At 37.4% G+C, this 19972-nt stretch overlaps 1 protein-coding gene across 2 annotated transcripts in view; it reads left to right on the top strand.

Moving 5' to 3' along the window:
- ITGB8 (integrin subunit beta 8) overlaps window positions 1-19972 on the top strand; it is a 45227-nt gene that overhangs the window by 3053 nt on the left and 22202 nt on the right. The window contains exons 2-3 of one of the 2 annotated variants that reach the window (XM_083379395.1): window positions 14665-14747; window positions 15792-15963. In XM_083379395.1, coding sequence (XP_083235521.1) covers window positions 14665-14747; window positions 15792-15963 — 255 coding nt within the window. Of the gene's footprint in view, window positions 1-14661; window positions 14748-15791; window positions 15964-19972 lie in introns of both variants that reach the window. The other variant, XM_083379394.1, reaches the window with a different exon arrangement.

The following is a 19972-nucleotide window of genomic DNA, read 5'->3' as shown; positions in this document are numbered from 1 at the left end:
GTCTGATATTTGAATTAAATGCTATAATATCTATTTACCTGAAGTACCTGATTTCCCAAATAATTTATCTGTGACATAAAATTTTCTGGGAACATGACTTTTTCTTGTCTAAACTTTTTTAAAGGGAAAGATGGGAGTTGTCTTAAATGCAGAAACATCATCCTTTCTGGTAAACATGTACAGTATATTATTCCATGCCTAAATATCATGGAGAGGGTACCTTTAACCACGACAGATGTGAAGCTATTTAAGAATGGGATAAGAATACAGATTACATTGTTGTGACCTGTGGATTCCAGATTAATTTATTCATCACGTGTGCAAACCTTGAAACACCAGATTAATCTATTTTGAAAATATATTATTATTGAGGTAGTGAATATTATGTTCCATTCCTTGTTTTAAAACATAACAGTATTTGTTGGGGGACAGTAAATGTTTTTCTCTGCATTCAGTTTATACACCAAGTATCTGCCTGGAGTCAATTAAAATATTCATGCTGAAACAAGTATGTTGTTACATATTTGACAAGTTAATAGCTCATATTGGACATAAAAATAAACAAAGGTTTATGGAAGAAGTCCCTGGCATCTATTGTGCCCCTCCCTTTTCTTCTTCCAGTGTAGCTATGGGAGGGAATTTGGAAATGTTTGCTTCTGATTTCAATTAATCAGAATTACATAGTGTGCCTAATCTATAAACTGTGATTTACTTAATGGCTTGAGCTATCTTCGAAAACTAAAACTAGCCTCCTTTTACTATTCCAATTTAAGACAATTTGCAGTTTGGCTAGGTTCAGATACAATATTTAATTGTGTTTAGTCAAATATGGAAGCAACACTGAACCTGCCTTCCATACTATTATGCCACAGAAGAGGAATGTGAAAACCCAAGATTCACTGTTTTTCAAACTGTCACAATATACTAACTTATTATTATGAGGGAACAAAGATTTATAGAAACATTTGCCCAAAATGTTATTCTGTGTCTCCCCATTTTTATATAATGCTGCTTTTTTAATTTAGATTCAATCCAAAGGAAATGTAAAATCAAACTGGTTTTAAGCCAGATTTAATTATAAAAACTAGATTTGATTTTGGTATCTTTATTCATCCCATTCAAAAAGAATGGGAAACTGTTCTGAATGGGTAATTAATGGCATTTAATACCTACTTGTAAAGGAAGAAGAAAGACAGAGGAGACTTTGTAAAAGCCTGCAGCATACTCATCATATCCATAAGAAGACACATCTTTTGTTGTGATGTTTAAATGCAGCTTTTGTAGTAGATTCTGCCATTTCAGTGGTATGCCATAAATTTTAAATCAGCTGGAACCATATCTATATTTTTAAAATCCAAATTTTTATTTTGAAATACACTTGTTAATCTTGAAGGCTTTTATTATGGAAAAATGTTGATAATTAATAATAGCTCATTATGTTTCTTCTATTCAAAATGTAATTTGCATAACATGTAATTAGGACATCTTGCAAGCACTCAAGATGCTTTTGACCATACTTAGCACTCAGCTAGTATCTTTCTCTACTAAGTCCTTAACTACTAAAGGTATAAAGTTATTGTGCATTGCTATTGTTAGCAATGCACAATGTGGATTCATGCTATGCAGATATACTAGCAATAGTCTAGTGGAGACCCCATTTCCATCAAAGTGCTGCATAAGTGATATTATGTAAAGGTAAGTTTTACCATGTTGTAATTTGGCATTGTGGCCTTGCTGTATTGCTTCTGTACAACAACAAAAGCCATTCTTAGACAGGAGCATGCATTTGTTAACATTGAAAAACTTGCCTCTCCTTCATAGTAGCAGGTTGCCTGGGTCTCTAAATCACTATTTTGGAAGAACTAGTTTTGAAGTGTACCAATATCAATAGCAATTTATGACTATCATTTCAGCTAGTTCTTTTACTTACTCTTGTCCACATAAACCAAACAGAGTACTTAATTTATGAAAAGAAACATGATGTGAAAGTAGGCTTCAAATCTGGCAATTCTTAGGAAAAAGTTTAGAATGCTGATAAGCTAGAATAGCTTTATAGCCCAGTGACAAAGAATCTCTTGTTCTGTGACTTTCACCAAATGGTAACTTTCTTTAGCCAAATGAAACAAATATCTGGTGCTGGAGTAGTGCCAGAATCATTTTTCACAACAACGTGCCTTAATTTTTTTCCAGTAATTTGAAGGTTGTCAAAGGAATATATTGTAATAGCAAGAACAAAGATAATTGTCTGATGTTAGCAACATTAACTTAGAATTTGGGAATGGTCTTCTTTAACAGGTACAATGATTCAAATCTTACTAGAATCTTTCTAGAAAGGTGTAATGTAAGAAAAAAAATGTACAGCAAGCAAAAATTGTCCAGTTATAAGAGAAATAGGAGCATTCAGGAGATTTCAAACTTATGCAGATTACATAGAAGAGCTAAAAAAAAAACCTGAAGGATGATATGGTGGAAGGGAAGCCTACCCTTTTATCTGTTATTATTTCCATTTGCTCTTTTAGTTGAATTAGAAGGAAAAAAAATGTTACAAGAATAAAAATTTCCACAAGATTACATGCAAAATAATAAGTACTGTAGATGGAAGTGTGGAATTTAGGGAAATAGAGGATGCCTTGCATGTAAATCTGTTTTCAGGTTTGATCACTGATAATGAGGACTTTTTTGGCATTTTACCTATTCTTTGGGAGAAGGACAGAACTTAACTGTCTGCTGCACAGCCATTCTCAGGATATCTTTTAAATATTTCCAAGGATAGAGTGGATTGTAGCGTTTTCGTGATCTTTGAAAGATTTAACCTAGTGACCATTTGACGTTACAATGACACATTTACAACTGTTGCAGTATCCTCACAGTCACGTGATCAGAATTCAGATGCTTGGCAACTGGCATGTATTTGTGACATTTGTGATATCCTGGGATCATGTGATCACCTTTTGCAACCTTCTGACAAGCAAAGTCAACGGGGAAGTCAGATTCACTTAAAAACTGTGTTACTAACTTAACTATAGTGATTTATTTAACAACTGTAGTAAGAAAGGCTGTAAAATGGAGCAAAATTCACTTAACATTTGTCCTGCTTAGCAACAGAAATTTTGGGCTCAATTGCGGTTGTAAGTCAAGGACTTCTTGTACCTACTTCAACTGAACTGCTTTTGTTCGGAGTATATTTAATGTGCCTGTAGATTATGCAATTGAAGTTTTGAGCCACCTGGAGAATTTTATGTGAAATGAGAAAAATCTAAAGGGCTCTGAGGCTTTAGTTTCTAAATAGAAATAAATTTGGCCATAAAACATGGGGAGGGGAGAAGAATGTTTTTTGAGTAGAAGAGTTAATGCCAATATATATATATTAACCTGGGTTATGCATAAAAATGCATTGGAGTGTCATCCCTGAGAAGTAGTCTAGAGGAGAAGCACAATGAGGAGTACTAGTTTTATCATTATCCTAAGATTAAATTAACAGAACCTTCTAGACTGAAAATATTTCTCCTCTCTTTTTACTCTCTGGAAAATGAGGAAAGTCCCTTTTGAAATATTTCCTCTGCCATTCCTACTTCTGTGGGCTGAGACAGATTTTACAGGCTGGTTATTCCATCTGTGACTCTTTCTCTTGTCTTCCAAGACCATTCCTACATGCTGTTATGCCATAGGGGTAGGATGATGAATATTGAACTATTAGACTTTATTAACAGATCACTTATTTGAATACACACTTTTTGGTTATGTTTGGATATAATTTAAGGCACAGTTTAGTAGTCAGAGAATGAGCTATTCACCCTTTTCCTCCAGAATCTGTGCAAAAGAGAAGTAAGAGGCATTTGTCTGTTAGTTTCAGGTAAATGTAGTTTGTCTAAATTTGAACATTAAGACACAATTCTGACAATGGTTAAGCCAATGTCCCAGGACCATTAACTGCATTTTTGAAGCTGGTTTACTTAGACATAAGATTTAAGTAATTTCAACTCTGAAACAAAATATTCAGCTTAGTCAAGTTAAACTAATTTATTCTGTCTAAATCTAAGGTTTCATCTTCTTAACTTGATTAGAAAGTTCATTAGTATAAACCAAAAGTGAATGTTCACACTTTGCAGAATGGTAGCTAAGATTACAACACAGAGAAACATTTTATTTACTTTATGTATTTGTATCCTGCCTTTATTATTTTCATTAAAAAGGTGGTGATCATATCCAACACACCTTCCTCCTCCTCCTTTCATCACAACAACAATCCTATAAGGTGAGTTGAGCTGAGAAAGTGTGACTGGCTCAAAGTCATCCAACTGACTTTCATGGCTAAGATAGGTCTTGAACTCACAGTCTCCCACATTTTAGTCTGGTGCCTTAACCATTAGACCAAACTGGCTTTCTTTTTACATCAAGCACTTTTACTCAAATACTTTTTATCTTTAAAATAAACAGACAAACTGTTACAGATAAATATGAGAATGTGTTAGTTTGGGCACACTCAGCAGAACTTTTCCTTAAAGGAAATTGTGGAGAGTTTCAGAAAGTTTCTGAAAGTAGTAGGGTAAGGTTTGGAGGTCATTACACGTATAATGTAAAAGGCAGTGCTTTTCTTGTAAAAGAAAAAGGTGCTGGAACTCACACATGTCATACAATCTGCCTTGCCTACCCTACAAGTTTCCATCCAAAAAAGGTGCTGGAACTCCATTCTGAGCGTTCTATGACAAAAAAAGCCCTGGTAAAAGGACACCAACAGTTAAGTGGAATGTGATTTCTTCCTAGTTCTCAGCAGCACTTAAAGATGGCTTTGCCAGTGAGTCCCTCAAAGGTCTCTTTGTGGGCATTGCCAACAAGGAAATCTTTGTGATATTCCTGTTGATGTTTTGAAGACTATAATACCGCCTACAATAGTGTTAGATTTATGTATATGAGGATATCATATCAACATTTGATGAATTCAAGTGCATATTAGCTCAGAGTCTAGTTTGATTGAATAAGGAAGGCTAGTATCAAAAAACTTGGCAGCTTTCTTTTGCTATAATCAGAAGAAAGAACTTATTCTAGACCTGCTAGGAAACCCAAACTCCAAATTCATTGCTACTTTTGAACTTATTGTTGCCACTCAAGCAAGACAGAAAAAATTAATGTCCAAGAACTGTATTACTATAGGTGAATGAATAGAGAAGTGTTACATGAATGTTTTCAGTTTATAATTTTTTAAACTATTGTGTATTGCAAGAGAAAGATTTAAGGTGCATGAGAAAATCTTATAATAATCCTGAAAGAAAACAAAATGGACTAAACATTTTCAAGAATGTTTAAAAGATGAATAATAATTAATATTTCCATGTTTGAAAAGTATACATATCAGATTCATTTTAATATAGGATTTTGCTGAAAGGTGAAAACTGAATGGCAACATTCCTTCTATCAGGAGAAAACGAGATGTGCATTTGAGTGAAAATAATATCCTTTGAATTATTTTTGTGTGTGAAGCATATTTACCGTATTTTCTGGCATATAAGACAACTTTTTAACCCATGAAAATATTCTCAAAAGTCGAGGGTTGTCTTATACGCCGGGGGTCGTTTTATAAGCTGGTATACGGCGTGCTGAAACTTTAGGGACAGGTGCCCTCTAGCTGAGCCACCGTGCGCTGCATCCCGGCCAGCCGCCCCCCTCTCCCTGCTCTCATGTGTACTCACTGTCGAGCCCCACAGGCTCGACACTTCGAAAGGATGCCCTGCACATATGAGGATACCCCAGCCCGTTCCCTGGCTCTCACCTCACCGTCTCATAACGTGGCTGCATATCCAGACAGTCCTGAGAGGATTTCCGCAGCGTGGAGGACTTCTGCAGCCACACAACAGCTGATGGCTGCGTCTGCACAGTTGAGCCTTTCTGCAGGCCTTCCGGCACGGCTTGCTGGTTCTTCAATGCGACCAGCAGGCCAGGCTCAATGCAAACCAGCAGGCCAAGCCGCACAGGGACAGCAGACCACTGCGGCTGGTGCCGGACATGCCGGGACCTCTACACATGGATGCAAGGCTCGGCGGATGGTGGTAATGGGACGGATGCCGCGACGAGTGTTGGAGGGGCCAACGGATACCGGGCCCGAGCCAGGGACGTTGGGGGAGGGTCTCTGCTAGTCCAACCTGGGGTTTCAGGGCAGGAGCTGGCTAGGCCTGGAGGGGTGGTTTCGGAGTGAGGGTCGTGTGGCACGGGTGGTGGGGGTGCGTATGATATGGGTGGGAGTACAGAGGATAGAATGCTAAGGGGCGGGCTGGGTGTTACCTGGCAGGCTTGCTTGACGATGGACGACACTTCGCAGGGCTTGGGGCAGGCACGCATGGGAGAACTGGGTGGGGTATTTATTGGCCTATGGGCGGATGTTGGCTTGTGTCGGTGGGGTGGGGTTTTTGAACGGGCGGACGATAAAAGAGCGTTGGAGCAGGATGCTGCCAACGCTGACTTTGTTCCAGTTTAGTTATTCCTGTTTGGCTGTGTGGAAATAAACATTGTCACTCGTACCTACGACTGTTTGTGGTTTTCGTTGGGGATACTCACATTGCGTACTACCACTCAGATCGTCTTGGAGACAGGGAGGGCTGGGCAGGCAGGGAGGGATAGCTGACCCACCCAATCCAAGCAGACTTTGTATGCAGTGTGCACAGGAAATACATCGCTTGCCGTGATTGGCTGGTTGTTGTATATTGGGATTGGCAATTCTGAGGGAAGGCAATCTATCTGGTGAGCAGATACATGTGGTGGTGAATACAGTACAGCACAGCACCAGTATCTGTACCGGGTCATACAGTACAGCACCAGTACATACAGTACAGTATACAAATGGCTAACAGTCAAGACCCCATCATGGCTTCACCAGCAAGAAGAAAGAAATATGAAGCCAGTTTCAAACTTAAAGTTGTAAACTTTGCCATAGAACATAATAACTGTGCTGCTGCAAGACAATATGGAGTAACAGAAAAGATGGTTCGGGACTGGAAAGCAAATGAAAAAGCATTAAAGAGTATGCCAAGGGGTAAGTGTGCATTAAGAAGAGGCACCCCACATTGGCCAGAACTCGAAAAACATGTAACAGACATGGTGAATGAGCATCGCCGAAGCAGTTATGTAGTGACACGAAATAAAATACGTTTGTTTGCACTTCAGTGGGCCAAATCTAACCCAGATCACAGCAACAGATTTAAGGCCACTGTATCCTGGTGTACTAGATTCTTGGAAAGGCATAATCTGGTACTGAGGCAAAAGATGAAAATTGCACAAAAATTACCTGCAGATCTTGATGCCAAAGTAAATAGTTTCCATCGATATGTAATACAACAGCACAATAAACATGGCTGTGCGTTAAGTAGTATCGGAAATATGGATGAAACTCCAATGAGTTTTGATATGGTTGGAAATAAAACTGTCGATCCAAAAGGTGAAAAAAAAAATTAATTAAAACAACAGGACATGAGAAGTCCAGTTTTACAGTGGTACTAGCATGCACAGGTGATGGCGCCAGACTGAGACCAATGATTATTTTTAAAAGAAAAACAATGCCGAAACTCAAGTTCCCTGTTGGTTGTTTTGTACATGTGAATGAAAAAGGCTGGATGGATGAAGAAGGGGTAAAGCTATGGCTTGATAATGTATGGAGCAGGCGACCAGGTGGACTTATTCAAAAACATAGTCTACTGGTGTGGGATATGTTCAGGGCTCATTTAACTCCCAGCACCAAGCAAAGGCTGGCAAGAATAAACACAGATGTGGCAGTTATTCCTGCAGGATTGACATTGTTGGTACAGCCACTGGATGTGTGCCTAAATAAGCCATTTAAAGATCGTATTCAAGAATCGTGGAATGAGTGGATGGTTAGCGGCAAAAAGTCATTCACAAAAGGAGGAAACATGCGTGCTCCACAGTTGGATGTTTTGTGCAACTGTTTTATGTTTTTTGTCATAAAAGCCTGGAATGATATTGATGCAGAAACAGTAATCAAATCTTTCAAGAAGTGTGGCATATCAAATTCATTAGATGGTATGGAGGACGACTACTTGTGGCAAGATGAAGAGGAAGCCGAAGCTGAGACCACACCATCTGATACGGAATTAGATCCATACGATGACTGCCTTACAAGTGTATCACAAGATGTCACTGATGTACTTATGATATCAGATGATGGAACAGGAGGATTTTGAAGACTTTTAAAGGGAAACTGTTATGCCAGCAAATCCTGTAAAAATAGCTTGGAGTTATGATGGGCGTTGCTGACTCGCCAGGAACTTGCCCGGCACTTGCTCTCTCTCTATTGTTTGTTATCTTCCTTCTATCATCATCAGTTCCAGTTTGGTTGACAGCTTAGAAAACAAACAGCATGGCAGCTCCCATGGGTTTATTGTCTTATCCTTCCTTTCAGCTTTAGAGTGAATTAGGAAAACTTTAATCCACTTGCACTGTTTTATGTTTACATGTTTGATGACAAACAGCCTTATGTTTATAAGTGACAGTTTTCCTACTAAGTACCTGCATGTCATAAGCATTTGAATTAAAATTACCATATTAAAATCAAATCTGATGTTTTTTTAATTTTTATTTGGTGTGCGTTGGAAGAAGGGTAGTCTTATACGGCGAGTATAGCCCAAACCCTATAATTTAACAGGAAAAGTAGGGGGTCGTCTTATACGCCCAGTCGTCTTATACGCCGGAAAATAATGAGACAGTAATTCCAAATATATGCAGATATTGAAAAGAATCATCTTTTGCTTGCAATGAAAAAAATTTTCAGGAGTAAAATTAATGTGAATGAATCTCTCCATTACATTTGATCAATCTAAACACATTAGCACAAATGAAAAGATTTAAATATAATGCAAATCACATGTCAGTTATTTTAGTATCTTTAAGATTTCCTGAGATAATAGCAACCTGTAACATATTGAAATAGGCATAAATTTAATTCCAGAACTGTCTGCTTTTTGGACAGATCTAGCTCCTTGTTTCTCTATCACTGCTCCTGCTCTAGGATTTGAGAATCAAAGGTCTTACTGCTGGTTGAATAACTATGTACTGGTCTTAGATAACTGACTGATTTTAAGAGGGCTAATTATAATGTCAGAGTCCATGTAATTAATTTTCAGATTAAAGAATTTGATTTGAACATTCTGCAGCTTCCATAATCTAAATCAGATTTACCACTGAATTTCATCTTGCCCAAAGAATACATTCTCCATCCTTACTCTCACAGTATTTATTCTTGCAATGCCTGGTCTATTAGGTCTTATTTAGGAGAGTGAAATTCTACTAGAATGCATGTTGATATACAGTTTGACATTGCACAACTAGTTATGCCTGAGGGTTTAATACATACCTTATATATTACTGTTTAATATAAAATGTGGCTTCTTTTGCTTTAAAATCCCTATTGATACATATTTGTTATTTAACTAAAGCCAGTACAAGGTGCCCCTTGATTTTTGACAAGATAGATATTTGGTTCTACCAGTTTTGTCTGGATTCTGCTAATAAAATAGTAAGAAAATTCTATACTGAGCCAAGTGATAAAAATATTTCCAGCTTTATTATGAGGTTTAGAAAAGAAACAAAAAGCATAACTAATTTAGTTATGCTTTAATTCTAATTCTTTAGAAGTAGAGTGGCAGAAAAATATTTTCTGAATGAATATATGTCTATAAATGTTATTTCCATAAGAAATTATTGGACCGTATTGTTAACCAAACAGATTTTGAATGGTATTTTTAAAGTTATGTAACCCTAACTCATGTTTGTCTCCTTGCAACATTAATTAATATGTGATTTTAAAACAAATAGTTCATAAAGTCTTGTTACAGGCCATCTCTCTTACTGTCTTCTATACATATGCAGTCGTTGATTTGTTATTAAACTCTGAGATACTAATAACAAAATATGGTTGGACAAAATCTTTATTAGATTTTTTTCCCCTATAGTCAAAACTTACATAGATTCAGAAGGCAAAAAAAATCAGCAAAGGGCAATAACAAAACAGTACACCATTGCCAGCTGTATGAAGCAGACTATATCAAAAAAACCAATCCCACAGTACGACTATAGCTACAGTCAGGGTTTTTTTTCTGGGAAAAAAAAAGGTGCTGGAACTCTCATTTTTGTGGGCGCAGGAGGCGGGGTGGCGGGGGAGTGGCACTGCTGCAGTCATGGGTGCGAGGGGTGTTGGTGGCGGGCTTTCCCCCTGGGCCGGAACTGGCGTGGCTGGTGCTGTGGGAGCAGCAGGGCCCGCTCTATATGGTGGGGCTGCGCGGGGCGTGTGGCAGAGGTGGTGCGGGCCAGACAATGCAGGGTGGCCACTTAGGTGTGCAGGGTGAGGCGATGGTGGCACAGGTCCAGCACCGGATAGGCCACCAGCCTAGCTGTCACGGGTGAGCACAAAGAAGGAGTGCACATGGACTCCACAGAATCCACCTCCCACTCCTTGTCCTCTCTTACTTACCTAGTTGAGATGGTGTAGTTGGGCAGCAGGGAGGGATGCAAAGTTCCTGCCAACTCACCTTCGCTGCAGACAACTTGCCGGTGCAACGTTTGCCGGCCAGGTCTTTTGGCGTGCTCAGCAGCAATTCCTATTGGTTTTAGAGGGAGTAGCATAGCTTGTGCAAAAGCTTTTGTGTGTGTGTGTGCAAAAAAAGGTGCCGGAACGCCATTCTGAGTGTTCTATGAGAAAAAAGCCCTGCTTTTATGTTTTAATCTTCTGATTTTAAAAATATATTTTTTTCTATTGTAAGTTGCCCCAAACCTCGCCATGTGGATTGCATACAAATATTATATACTGCTCAAAAAAATAAAGGGAACACTTAAACAACACAATGTACTGTATTTAATAGTAGGATGTCTTATCTTGTGTTCCTTTTATTTTTTGAGCAGTATATAATTGGTAAATAAAGGTAGAACATATGTTAAATATACATCAAATGATAATATGCTTCCCTACAAAGTCAATTCTTGCTCAATGACAGACCAACGAGTTAACTCGGAAAGGCAAGAGGAAAATTTTGAAGAGATCTGTGCAACTTGTAGAAGGGAAAGGCCCACACTGATAAATTAAAAATCTTTGTGGTCTGCAAAAGAATGCTGGTGGGCTAATCAATGATTTGGTGACTAGAGGAGCATAATGCCGCTGGGGGGGGGGGCGAAAGCCCTAATAAGCAGGCATATACATAGAATGAAGGCTATTGCTAAGCACATTTGATTTGTGCTTAGATTGTAAGCCACCCTGAGTCTTCGGAGAAGGGCGGGATATAAATGGGATTAAAATAAATAAATAAATAAATAAATAAATAAATAAATAAATAAATAAATAAATAAATAAATCTACAGTGTTGGAGCTCGTGGTCATGGTAAGCTATGGAGGCACTAGGCAACATGACTTTCAGGGCAGTGGTGGTGATTTTATTATTATTATTTTTTTAAAAAGTCTGTGCTCTGTCCAAGGGTGCTTGGTAGGCTGCATGTACAGGACGTCTAGAATTTATTTTGGAGCATTCAGCTATCTAGAGCAGGCATGTCAAACTCATTTTGCTTGAGGCAACTTCTTATAAAAGAATTGCCATTAATTTGTTTTAATAAAACAATTTAAATCAATTTTTCACTTGATTTCAAATTAAATGAATTATATTGGTTGGCAATGAGATTTTTTTTAGTACAATTGCCAAATGCAATAAACTGGTTTTAGGTATATGTTATTGAAAGGAAAAAGCAATCCCTGCTGCGTTACTGATCCCAGAGAAGCATTTGCATGTATGCAGGTATCCTTAGGGTGCCATAGTTATGGATGAGAAATATTGGTTGCAAAGTTGGCATTTGTGGATGTAATACAGATATTTTGGACTTATTTTTATTTCTTTGCATGTTTGATATTTTTAAAAAGGCATATGCCACTGACCATGCTTATGCGCATATGTAACATTTTTTGCTAGGATACATGACTACTGCTTTCCCAGAATGTGAAAAGTGAAAGATTGTGAATAAACAAAATTTTAATGTACAGATAATACCACCAGAAATTATTTTAGCCTTTTTAATAAATGTTGTTATTGATGTTAAGCTCACCAGGGAAAACATCATATATTGTTATGTATATACTAGGTTAATTATTTAAAGACTGAAGTGCAACATAACTAGATTCTAAATAATCTATTTTTCAAAACACACAACAGTCCGAACAGTAAAAGTAAAGTCCAAATTAAGAATATTTCATTCTTAAGAATTGTTTTAAAGTAGTTTAGTTGTAATAGATGTTTATAGATTCAAAATAGTTTTCAAGAGTATTTAGAAAAGATACTATTTTTTTCTAGCATCAGCTAAATTAGATATATTACATTGAGAAAAATGTTTCTCATTTCTTTCCTTATTGATTTATTGATTTCATTGAAGAGATGTTAACATAGGAAATAGATTATTTTGTTATCTAATTTTACCTTCCAAAAGACAGAAGAAGATGAAAAATGTGAGGTTCTTTTCTGTTGGCTTTTTTGAATTAGCTTTTTTAGATTCTAAAAGTTAAGTTCCTAAAGAAGTAACCTTGTAAATAATTTTAATTTCGTCTAGTGCAGGGTAGGCAAACTTGGCTCTTTTATGACTCAAGGACTTCCCAGAATTCCTGAGCCAGCATGGCTCAGCTTGGAAAACTCTCTCTTTCCCCTCAGTGTGGCTAGCTCAGGATTTCTGGGAGTTGAAGTCCATGAGTCATAAAAAAGAGCCAAGACTGCAATAGGCTTTCCAAAGCCAATAGAGGCAGCTTTTTTTTTTTTTTGCAAAAAAAAGGTGCTGGAACTCTGAGCTTTCTATGAGGAAAAAAGCCCTGGCTACAGTATCCTTTAATGATATAGGTTGTAATGATAGAATCTTCCAAGTATTTTTATATTTTATCTTCCATTCCCCTTATATCCTCATTGAGTCAGAGAGGAGGCGCCTGAGCCTATAATATTATCTATAATATGGCTTCTTAAACAGGGCTGGGATAATGTCCTTTCTGGGATTTTAGACAGCTAATGCCTGTTACTGGAAAGACCTGCCTTCAACTATGGGCTTGCTGGAAGAAGATATTAGAAAGTATTGGCCAACACTTTGGGAGGGCAACAATTTAGAGAACACAAATAGTGTTCATACTAAATTAAATGGACTAATTGTTTGAGAATAATTCATCTTATTGATATATATTTCCCTATAATATGTTTTAAGACACTATATATTTCAGTGATCTAACTTTTGGTGAACTACATAAAGTTGGTGATAGAGACAAAACTAAGTAATATTATTTTTTAAGTTTTTAATCATGCTAGAAATAATGCAGCATATAAATTGAAATAATAAGTAAATATTATGTAACATGATTATCTTTCAAATATGAATTTGAATAAACAGACTGAAATTGAAGACTTAGAAACATTTAAACCATGAGATTCTGTGGTTATTTGTAATTGAGTTGTTTGTATTGAGTACATATTATCAAAATATATTTTGGAAGGGTGTTTTGGCCTGCCCTAATTTCAGAATTGTTTTTAATGTAAGGCACTCACTCTTTAATGAAAAGAATCATTGATATTTTGGCTTCTTTCATTTCATGTTTGGCCCATGCTGAAAAAAGAGACCTATCATTTAATAACAAAATGTTACCATTGCGGTTATAGAATTTGAAATAAATGCACCTTTTAATTTTCATTTTCTATGGATATGGTTGCTATACTGAAACTCTGCAAAGTGACTGAACACAAAACAGATTATATTTCAATGGCTGTCTTCCAGAATCCTCTGACAAAGGGATGAAAATAGTTGATGGCATGCTGTCCTTTAGTACAGTACAAACTTCTAACAACATATCAAATATACAAGGGATATGGTTTGGAAATAAACGGTAGTAGTCACAGTAACGTAGCCAAATTAGAGCAGCTTTTTAATCTGAGACATAAATGCTCCATTTATGGCAAATTATAGTTATGATTAAATTTACAAAAAATGGTAGATAGTAGATATAATAGTAATGTTAGGAAGCGGTTGGATTTTTATGAAATATGTACTCGATGCCTTCTTCAGCTTGCCAGTTCAACAAGTATGTTGGGAAAGGTATAATTGTAGCAGAATTGCTATAAATGAACCTAGCAGGAACCAAATTCCATGTAGCTACTGGCTGAATCAGAGTAAGTGACATATGACATTCTAGCTGTTGATCAAAAATGCTTATCATCCTTAAGAAGAATGAATGCTGGGAACTGTAATTTAATAGCTTCTCTAGTGCTAAACATTGTTTATCCCTGGCTTGAGGATAAAGAAGCAAGCACAAACTCCCAAAATAACGCAAAGATATTACTTCTCAGTCACCAAAATTGTTCTGATGCTTTACTTGCTTGGTTGCTTTTCAAAAAGAGAGGATGACAACCTTACTCCAAATCTGAAGTTTCTAATACCTTCGACCACCAACTCATCATGAATGTTGTCGTCTGTTATGATTGTATCACTTCCTATTTTGATTAAAATCAAAATGCTGATAATATCATCTTCATGCTTTCCAGTAGAGCTGGCTATTTCTAAAATAAAAGACGTCATAAGTACAAGGATTAACATTTTATAAATTATGCCTTGGTCCTCCAAATGTTTGCAATTAGTTTAATAGTTTATTTCTTTTTGTAGCAGACAACAGATGTGTCGTATCAAATGCAGCAACATGTACTGCCTGTCTTGCAGTGGGTCCTGAATGTGGTTGGTGTGTACAAGAGGTAAACAGTTTCTTTGCATTAGTCAGCTATTATTTGTTTACCTTTCCTTCACCTATACAGTAGGATTTTGCAACACTTCAATTTTGATAGGATGATGCTTGGGAAATTCCTGGGATTTCTCACATTTAGCAAATTCCAGTGACCAGAAGTCAACACTGATTTGAAGGCACATACACATATACCAAAATACACAAAACTCACTTGAACACTGACTTTGAAGCACATACACACAAAAGCCATGGTAGGCTCAAACTAACCTCTTTCCCATATTCTCTTTTTTTTAACAGCATCACTCCATTACAGTGATGGAGTAAGCAAGCAAATTCAATAAGTAAATAAAAAATATCTTCTCTGCTACTTCATCTAATAAAGTTCTTCATTAAAGTAGGGAGCTATCTTGAATCAGTGGATAGGTAGAGGCCACTAAGATGAATTCTTATCCAAGGTTTTAGTTGCCTCAATATTCCAATAAATAACCAACTCTTTGGCAGAATAACATGTAGAAATAACCTTCTTTATGCTCTCTTAATTAAAAATAGTCTGAAATAATAATGTTTTAGTGCTTTGTCCAAAAGAAAAGAGAGAAATATTTTTTATCTGCTTAATGAAGAATTCTATAAAGTTCATCTTCTTTCTTATGGGCACATGAATGGGCTTCCAATTTGCCAGACTCAAGTAGCTCCAAATTATCCTTTATATCTTTTATCCTTTTCATCTATTATTACAGACATTAAAGATGAATACCAGCATTTGTACTTTGTCTTAAGGTTATGTATTTTACCTTTACTACTATTGATGCTGATTTTTTAATAAAATATGTGCTTTATTCCCACCCTCGTCAATTTTGTTGCAATGTGCAACACTATCTCACCTGTCTTCAAAAACAGTAGTATTATATATGGTTTGGTTATGTTGGCTTTATTGTTGGTTTGGAATAATAACATTTTGCTTATATGATGTTATATTTTCTGAAAATGAAAGTTCTCCCAACTTCTTATAATTTTGTTATGTATTTTGTTCCCCCCCCCCCCGACATTCCAACAGGATTTCATGGCTGAAGCAAAACTGAAAGAAAGATGTGACATAGTTTTACATTTAATCCAAAGAGGCTGCAAGCCAGATTTCATAGAAAGTCCTAACATTGATGTAACAATGCCCAGCAATGAGGCTAATATTCAGGTTATCCCAGGAGAAGCTTCAGTGCAGCTGCGTCCAGGTTTGGATATCAGAATTACTGTTTTAATTTAAAAACTACATTTTGTCTTTGGCACAATCTAGGAGACTGAAGATAAAGCACCTTGGATAAAAAATCTAATATGTTTTTACATAATCAAAAATAGATTCTGAAGATTCGCTTGGTTTTTAGAAAACAAATGAAAGGATTCTAAATTATTCAAAAACTACAACTGCATAATCTTTTAGATACACTAATTCAGTTAGTTGTGTACTTGGACTAAAATTACTTACAATAATTGGTTCCAACAATTTTTAATGTTCTTGCCATCTTCTTAAATAGCTAATGAGCCTGGCTGCTGCTATTATCCATTGTCTTAATTTCTACTAACCATTCATCAAAATTGGATAATTAAACTGAATCACTCTATATTTAGTTACTCATCTCTGCATTCAAATTTTGTAAATGACACTGTTTACATTGCCTATATTTCTTAGGTAGATTTTATTTTCTTAAATTGAAGACAGGAATATTCTTCCAGGTGTGAAACTTGACTCTGACTCCAATAAGCATCTTCCCTTCCCATGCGTGAATGCCTATGAGCGCATGCATGCACATACACACAGAAAGACACACATATAAACAAACAGTAGAGATCTACCAGATCTACTCAGATCAGCATAGATTAACTCCAAGGTCAACTTCAGACCAACAATCAAGTAAGCATTACTGCCACAGAGCCATTAGTAAACAGCCCAAGCAAAGAATCTCTAAGACCGCCCCCACCCACCTAGACAGACAAGACACCAGAATATAAACTGACAGCAAACAGCACCTTCTTACTAGCACTGACGATGTTACCTAGTTAGGGTGATGAAATGTTTGCAAGAAAACAAGCAAGCTCAGAGAGCACTAAGAACCTCTATTTCAACTCTGAGCTACAAATATTCTCCTTCATTGAGATCTACCAGTAAGCATTATACTTCACTTTTGCTGCACAATGCCTGTCATTCATTCAGTGCTGGCTGCAAACTAGCCTTGATGTATTGCCAGGAGCAAAATATTCCAGCTGCTCTGCAAACTTGGAAAACCAGTCCCCTCCCCCCCCCACACTTTCATCCCTTCTCATTGGTTGGAATCTACATTCCAATGCATTTCTTCTATGCCTTGCTTATTCAGTGGGATCACTGACTGCTCACCACGCTCCCAATTTCCAATTTTGTTTCATACTCACTTGACAGCAAACTCCAAAAAGGATCTGCATTCTGCAGGTGGTGGGGAAAAAATAAAAGCAAAATAGGCTGAGTTTACAATGCATTGGGAACAGCTTACAAATCCAATAGCTATGGCATAGCAAAGTTTCCTGTCATATATACATATTTAGATATGATTTAAACTTTTTAAATAGATTGTTGTTTTCTCTTAAGCATCTAGATGCTTTATGTATACCTTCTGAAAGACCACTTGATGGGATGTTCATTAGTTTGAGACTCTTGAGTAATATCTGCACTGTATGTGAATTAGGAAGGATTGTCAGAAAAGGCAATCAGTGATCAACCACTTGGATGAGGCTGTGGGAATTAGAAAGTTGAATGAGAATCACAAGGGGTCAACCAATAAGGTTACATGTTCTAGTCCATGTTGCAGCTATTGATGCATATGAGAATATTTGAAGCACCTTGGAGGCAATATAATTTCAGAATAGGATGCAGACTTGTTTGCTGCAAATATCCTGCTCTCATTCAGATTAAGAATATGTAGATATAAGCTTGTTTAATGCAAAATAGGTGCTAAGGTATGTTAATATATACAAAAATAGAAATAATTGTCTATTCAGAAAGCAGTGGCGTAGCGTGGGTTGTCAGCACCCGGGGCAAGGCAACCGGAAGCGGAAATAGAGGGTCGGTCGGGCGGTGACGTCACGGCACCGCCGAAAAGACGCGCCCCGCAGCGGCGTAGACTTTCCAAGAAGAGTCGCGCGCATGCGGGATGCTTCCGGGTCCCTCTCGAGGGCGGCTGGGCAGGGCTCCGACCTGCAAGAGCTGCTGCATTCAAGCTCGCACGTGAGCCCTGCTAAATAAAGCCACGCATGTGCACGAAGCTAGGCCGGCCGGCCGGCGGGTCCGTCTTCGCTCGGCCAAGCCTGCCGGGGCGCCTGCGGGGCACTTGCGGTTGGCCTGAGCCTGGGCGGAGAGTTGGCCGCTTCTATTTATTTTATTCAGTTTATGTGGCCGCCCATCTCACCTGCCGGACTCATTTCGCTTTGCAAGAAAGAGCAGCTCAAGAGCGAAGCCAAGCCAACTCTGTCCAGCCCTTGGGGCTCCCTGAGCAGCTCAGTGCGAGCGCGCCCCCCCAGATGTTGCACCGGGTGCGGCCGGGGGCCCCTGCACCCCCCACGCTATGCCACTGTCAGAATGCTCTTGGTCTGGAAACTTAGGAATTTGATGATTACAATTAAGGAAAGCAAAAACTGCATTCTGAAAAGCTAATTCAGTTTGTGGGAGTTATCTAGAAGTTTGGGAGCTCTGGTTAACTTCATTTGTAAAAATGTAATTTGAGCTTTAAAATTCTGGTTTGTCCGGAAACCTAGCTCCAAAAAATATAGATGTATGAACCAGATGCATATAAAAGATTTTCTTTGAGCTACCATTTAACTATAGCAGAATTATCTTGCTAAACATATATCTCGTCCCTAATCCTTTGTAAGTGAAGGGGAACTTCAGACTGTTATTCATCTGCCTACAGTTTCCCTACCCAAATATTATTGTTTTCAACATCAACACAATTCATTATTGGTCTAGTGCATTGTACCAGGACTGCTCATTCTTCTTGGTAAATTAACTTGCTTACAATAATATTTTTTAAGTTGATTCCAGCTGCATTGAAGGGCTAATTTCTAGTTTTCTCAGTCACTATGATCAAAGAAAGTATAATATATTTAATTTATTAGCTCCTTGAAAAAATGTGTTTTCATAACTATAGTATTTCAGTGGGCATCACCTTGCAAGATTAGTGTAGAGTCATGTGGAATTGACCACAGTATAAATCTAATAAATACATAAATTAGCATTGTGCATTTCAATGGATGTATGCAGAGCTCCTTTTCCATATCTGTACTGATTTTAGTGACAGCTGTCATTCCTCAACACTAAAGACAGTTCTCATTCCAGCATTTGGGTAGCTCAGTTATTACAGCCACCTGGCATTATCATAACAAATACATTGTTTGAATGTTGCAACCAGTGTAGATTTTCTGGCTATTTCAACATATGTAGAATTAAGGAAAGTACCAATACTTTTTTTGCAGTCATGGAGAAAGCATAGAAGAAACAAATGTAGATGAATATTCGTGTACCAGGAAAATGTTTCAGGATCTGTGTCAGTCACCAGGACCAGAGATTTTTGTCTTCTGAGGCTTTGGACTAGTACTGCAGCCCATCTCCAGGGAACTAGCTAGAGAGAAATTCAAAAATCTCTTGTCCTGGTGACCTATCCAGAATGGATCCTGAAGCAAATGTGGCTCAATTGACACTTTGCAGGTACTTCTATTAATGGTGCATTCTTTTACAGTCCTCTATTACTTCACACAAAATCACACACAGTATCCTAGAGTAGACAAACAATCAGCTGTGCACATTCTCCAGGGCATGGAAATTTAAAAATGCATCAGTGTGCTCAATTAGCATGTGAAGTTTCCATAGACTTAAACATCTACAGTACTATCAGTGAAAACTACCAAATTGTTTCCTCTTGGGAAAAGATTATAGTAGTCCTTGATTTATAACTATTCATTTAATGACTGTTCAAGTTTATGACCAGGTTTCACACTTGCAACTGTTGCAGCATCACCATAGTCACATGATCAGAATTCAAGCACTTGGCAACTGGCACATATTTATGACAGTTGTACTGTCCCACCGTCATATGATCACCATTTGTAATCAAGCAAGCAAAGTCAATGGGGAAAGGCAGATTCACTTAACAACTATATGATTTACTTAACAACTGCAGTGATTAGCTTAACAATTGTGGCTTAAAATGAGGCACAACT

Source organism: Vipera ursinii, assembly GCF_947247035.1.
Source record: "Vipera ursinii genome assembly, chromosome: Z".
NCBI classification, from domain to species: domain Eukaryota; kingdom Metazoa; phylum Chordata; class Lepidosauria; order Squamata; family Viperidae; genus Vipera; species Vipera ursinii.
Note: the sequence above shows the minus strand (reverse complement) of the source record. Positions and strands in the feature narration are given on the sequence as shown.